This window comes from Poecilia formosa, unplaced genomic scaffold (genome assembly GCF_000485575.1).
Source record: "Poecilia formosa unplaced genomic scaffold, Poecilia_formosa-5.1.2 Scaffold532, whole genome shotgun sequence".
NCBI classification, from domain to species: Eukaryota; Metazoa; Chordata; class Actinopteri; order Cyprinodontiformes; family Poeciliidae; genus Poecilia; species Poecilia formosa.
The window spans coordinates 201,620-206,552 of NW_006800471.1; the positions used below are offsets into that span (position 1 = coordinate 201,620).

General features: G+C 39.8%; 1 protein-coding gene across 4 annotated transcripts in view; it reads right to left on the reverse strand.

The window, feature by feature from the left end:
* Nucleotides 1-4,933, reverse strand: part of LOC103129281 (calcium/calmodulin-dependent protein kinase type II delta 1 chain-like) — a 69,787-nt gene that overhangs the window by 12,791 nt on the left and 52,063 nt on the right. For 3 of the 4 annotated variants that reach the window (XM_016664949.1, XM_007540323.2, XM_007540325.2), the window contains one exon: nt 1,862-1,916. In XM_016664949.1, the coding sequence (XP_016520435.1) occupies nt 1,862-1,916 (55 nt within the window). Of the gene's footprint in view, nt 1-1,861; nt 1,917-4,361; nt 4,490-4,933 lie in introns of those variants that run through there. The other variant, XM_016664950.1, reaches the window with a different exon arrangement.

Below are 4,933 nucleotides of genomic sequence, written 5' to 3' on the forward strand. Positions count from 1 at the left end.
GCCAAGATGCTCATGCTGGGTTTACACCTGTGCAGCAGCCACAAAAACATGCTGCTGCTGTGCAGAGCTGTTCAGGTGTACAGGGGTGTCCAAAGTCGGTCCTCGAGGGCCGACATCCTGCATGTTTTAGTTCTCTCCCTGGTTTAATGCACGTGGATGGATCGTTAGAAGGCCTAAGAGGAACATTGACAAGCTGAAAAGGTTGTTACTACAACCAGAGAGAGAACTAAAACATGCAGGATGTCGGCCCTCGAGGACCGACTTTGGACATCCCTGCCTTAAGCTAACAGAGTGAGTTGAGTAATGCTGTTGGATGCAGGTAATAGACTAGCTGATGCCAATACATCACGTTAAGTTTGTTACCAAGAATAGGCTACTAGCATAGTTGCCATCTATACTAGGGCTGGTTAGATTAACATGAGTAACTTTTTGGGAAAAACTGTACTTATATGAGTAGTTTTACGGCACTGTACTGTTTTCTTTTAATTGAGCAATATTATTATTGCTGCTGATTTTGCATTTAAAGAAATTCAGAGATTAGAAACATTAGATTCTTAGATTTGTGCAACATATAAGCTAATGTTTATGTAAATTTGAGCATAATTACATAAATACATGTCACTGTTTACATCCTTGCTTATTTTGTATTGATAAACATGATTATTTTATTCGAAAGGTTACACAAGAGTTGTTTATGTATTTATCTTAAAGTCAAAGCTGCACCCCCCCATTCCCTCGCATATAAACCAATGACCCCCCAACTAAACTCCTCTGGAGCCAGGCTGCTAAAAGGTCTGAAAATGAACCACTCTCCTTCTCATAAAAAAAGAGGGCTGAAAAACAGGTATTGGTCTAAATCGGCATCAGTAGAAAGACTGGTCAGGAATCTGCAGTTGGTACACCACTAGCAGAAATTCCATATTTCCCTTCCAACAAGCTATGCCTAGAAATACAGGTAGGAATGTGTACAGTTGAGGTCAGCATTATTAGCCCCCCGTGATGAAGCCACACAAACTTATTGCCATTGAAATAACCTGAATAAAAAGTGTTCATACTTGTATTGCTTTCAAAAGAAGAGATAAAATCTCCATAAAGTTTATATCTGTATGTTTTTTTATATGTTGAATTGTAATCAGACAACTGAATATCCACCTAAACCCCCTGGCCATTTTTTATGGGAGTTCATCTCCAAGCTAGCCTGGTCATTGCCTTCCTGTGTCTTCCCTTGACTCAGATCGTCTGTGGCTGATTTTTTTTATCAGGCGAACAGAAGAAGTAGTGAACAATGACAATTTTCTGTGCTGTTTTAGAATTGTCGTCTATCTGCAGTTTTAGCAATGGCAGCAGAAGAAGTGAAGGAAGCTGTTCAGTCCATGTTGGCCACGCTTCCAAGTATCAAACTAACATTAAAGCTCGCTCGGATCGGCTCTTCTCTCTTCACAGTGGAGGACGGTTGTTAACAGCACAGGCAACTTCCAGTAAGCTTCTTAGTATCAAAGTGGTGCATTACATACCATCACAGACAAATGTTAGCAGTTAGGGTTAAAATTTAAAATCTCAGCACAATCCAAACCTCCAGGAAGCAATCATTTCTCGACAGCTGAGAGCCTAGAGCCTCTGGACAAAGCAAACGGCGTAAAACAAGGGGCTGCTTTCTACCAGGCTATTTCCAAGCAAAGATTTTTGGACAACCGACTAAAATTCTGTAGGAAGAACAAGGATGGATTAATGTACACCCCCTCAACTCTCATGAGGATATGGATGCAACATGTTTTTGTCATCCCCAAAACATGTAACAGCTAAGGGTTAACTGTCTGATTGGGACATTAATATGACTTGGGAAAAAAGAAGCAGCACTTACAGATCAAAGACCAGATAGTGGAATCCTTCTTCTGATATGCTGTCGTGGAGCCGAACTGTGAGGAAAGACAAAGACAGACATATCAGAGCGAGAAGTCAACTAACACAGACTTCTTCATGATACACTTAACTACCTTGAAGTGACACTAGCTTTAGGCACTTTTCCAATAGCTCGCCTCTAACCAGTTTGGTTGCGGTCCACCTCAGCCAGATTCATTTTCCATCAGCAGATCCAGCGAGGCTCTGGCTGGCTGTTCTCAGATTTTTGCACCTACTTCCGGGGTAGTGCTAGCAGGACTGAGCTGAGTACTGCATCGAAGTGATTTGATTGACAGCTGACCACATTCATTGATTGGCTCGTGATTGACATCACTGAAAACTGCTAACAACATTTAGTGTTTTTAGCTGTGGACTGCAGACTTGCCGTCTGCTATCAGAGAGCTGCTCAGTATGGAGGAGTTTAATTATGAGTTTAATCAGGAGCAGCAGCAGGAACACATGCCGTAACCTTTGCAGCAGAATGACAGTGATTAGCAGCATTGCTAGCAGTTTGCCACTATGAAATACAGTAATAAATAAGAGAGAAGCAGTAAAGCTGTTGGTCAGCTTTCTGACAGAGCTGCTGTTTTGCGTCGACACTGTGAAACACAGGAACTACATGATATTAGCTTGAGATATGAATTTTATTTTTCATTAGGTTAAAAAGTAATAATAAAATTTATGCATGGCTACTGGTTTACATTTTTTGACTGCATTACATGAATCCAAAAGGTTGCACATTTTTAAAAAAGAAACACCAGAAGGTAATTATATGTACAGCAAAATAATCAGCTGATCTCAGTCTTTATCATTATGTTTGGGCCAGGAATGAATTTCAATAAGACAAAAGCAAATATCTGGGTATATTTTGGTCCATCACAACCAGAACCTCGAGGTTCTCTATTGCTAAGTGTTGCTGCAAACAGAGGAGAGTCGACCACAGCTGCTGTTGCTCATGTCCTGCCCACATTAGTAAGGTACAGAGGAGATAATGGAAAAGCTCATTAGGTAGAACCAAATTGCACTTTAACCGGTTATTTTTCATTGCTGCAAATTGCCAGTGGAAACGAACCAACAGACTCAGTGAGATTGGGTCTAAAAACTGACATCTATGACCAAAACAGAAAAGATATGAAGGAAGAGAACAGCTTCTACTACATATGTAGCATTGTACCACACACTTCTGTGACATAACTATTGAGCAAAAGAAAAAACAGAAAGAAAATTATTTAGAATTATTCCTAATTATGAGTAATTCAGAAAATATCTAATCTTAGTTTAACATGGTGATAAAAGTCTAGCTAAACCATGAAATATGCAAAAATAAGTAAATTGATTTCCTCCATTTTCCCAGTGACCTCTTTCCTTTACAATTCTTTCAACTGAAAGTTTTCTGATTTGATTGCAAGTTTCATTAGTTCAGCAGGCTGTGGGCCCGGCGTAGCAGAACCTAGCAGCAGGTTGAGGAGAAAACCATAGAAACCAGTGGATGGAGCAGCACACAGGATGACCCACCTCTGCAGTTTCCCTCATTTAGCACAGATTCCTTCAGACAGATCAGTGTTTAACTTCTTGTTTTCTCTCACTTTTTCTCTCCACAGAAGCTAAGCATCGGCTGAGATACTGCTGCCATCAACTAATTGTTCTCATTCTTTTGCCATTAAGTTTTGACTTTCATGAACATCAAAATTAATCCTACATCAGTTCATCCGTTTCCTTTTGTACATTCTACTCCGTCTTCTCAAATCTCCAGTCGGTCGTAGCAGATGGCCACCTGTACAGAGCCAGGTTCTGGTTCAGCTGCAGGTTTCTTCCTGTTAAAGGGGATGTTTTCCTCTCTACTGCCGTTACATGCAACCATGGTATGAAAGATTGATGTAAAGTCAACAACAAAACAAGCAATTGCCACTACATGCTAGTCCAGAAGGAGTGAATGCTGCAAGTCAATGACTTAATGCAGTCTGCTGGGTTTCCTTGAACAGAAAAAGCTTTGCACAATTTCAAACACACTTTAACAAAACTGCAGACATATTGTGAATAATGTTGAATTCATACACATTACAGTGGACCAGCTGTGTTCACAGGGCTTAGGGATCACAACTGTCTGCAAATAGCTAAAATCAATGAATACATGTGATTACAAAGTATTGAAAGGGAAATGGAATAAATATATATCAGTAAATATCAGTTCTCAGCCAAAACAATATTAATAATATCAGATATAAACACCGGCACAAATCTTCACATCACTGCATGCCAAGTGAATATTCATTAATACACAAGGTGGAAACCATCTTATCTTGACCGCAGAAGTCAACATCCAAAACCTTCCATATCTCCCCAGATAGCAAGTGATAGTACTGTCAATTTTGAATTATGGTCAGACAGGTTGATTTTTGGTTAAGGTCAACGATTGATGGTGAATCAACCATCAAACAATCATCCGATTCCAGCCAAGTAACCAATGTTGAAGAGATGCCATTGAATCAATGTTTTGTGGTCAAATTCTAATGATTGAAATGCCAACATCTGATCAATGTTGAATCAATGTATGCCGTTTGTCTCACTCCTTCTCTTTGAGCTGTGGCTTAGAGCATTTTATTATTGGGCAGGGGACAATCACATTTTAAATTAAGCAATACATGTTGAGAATAGGGTTGTGATTCCTTTCTGTACATTTTCTTACTTGTCCGTAAATATTATTGCTGGCTGTTTGTGCGTAATGTGTCGACACAAAAACATCTTCAAGTCACTACAAGGAGTGAAGCGGTCCACCGCCCCATTCACGAGTGGAATGTCCCAACCACACAGCCCCTTCACTGTTGGCTTGTTTGCAACCTGCTAAAGATGTTAATTCAATGTTGAATTATAATCAAAAAGGCTGAATTTATGGTTAAGGTCAACAATTGAAGGTGGATAAACCATCAAACAATCATCCGATTCCAGCCAAGTAGCCAATGTTGAAGAGATGTCATTGAATCAATGATTTGTGGTCAGATTCTAATGATTGAAATGCCAACATCTGAACAATGTT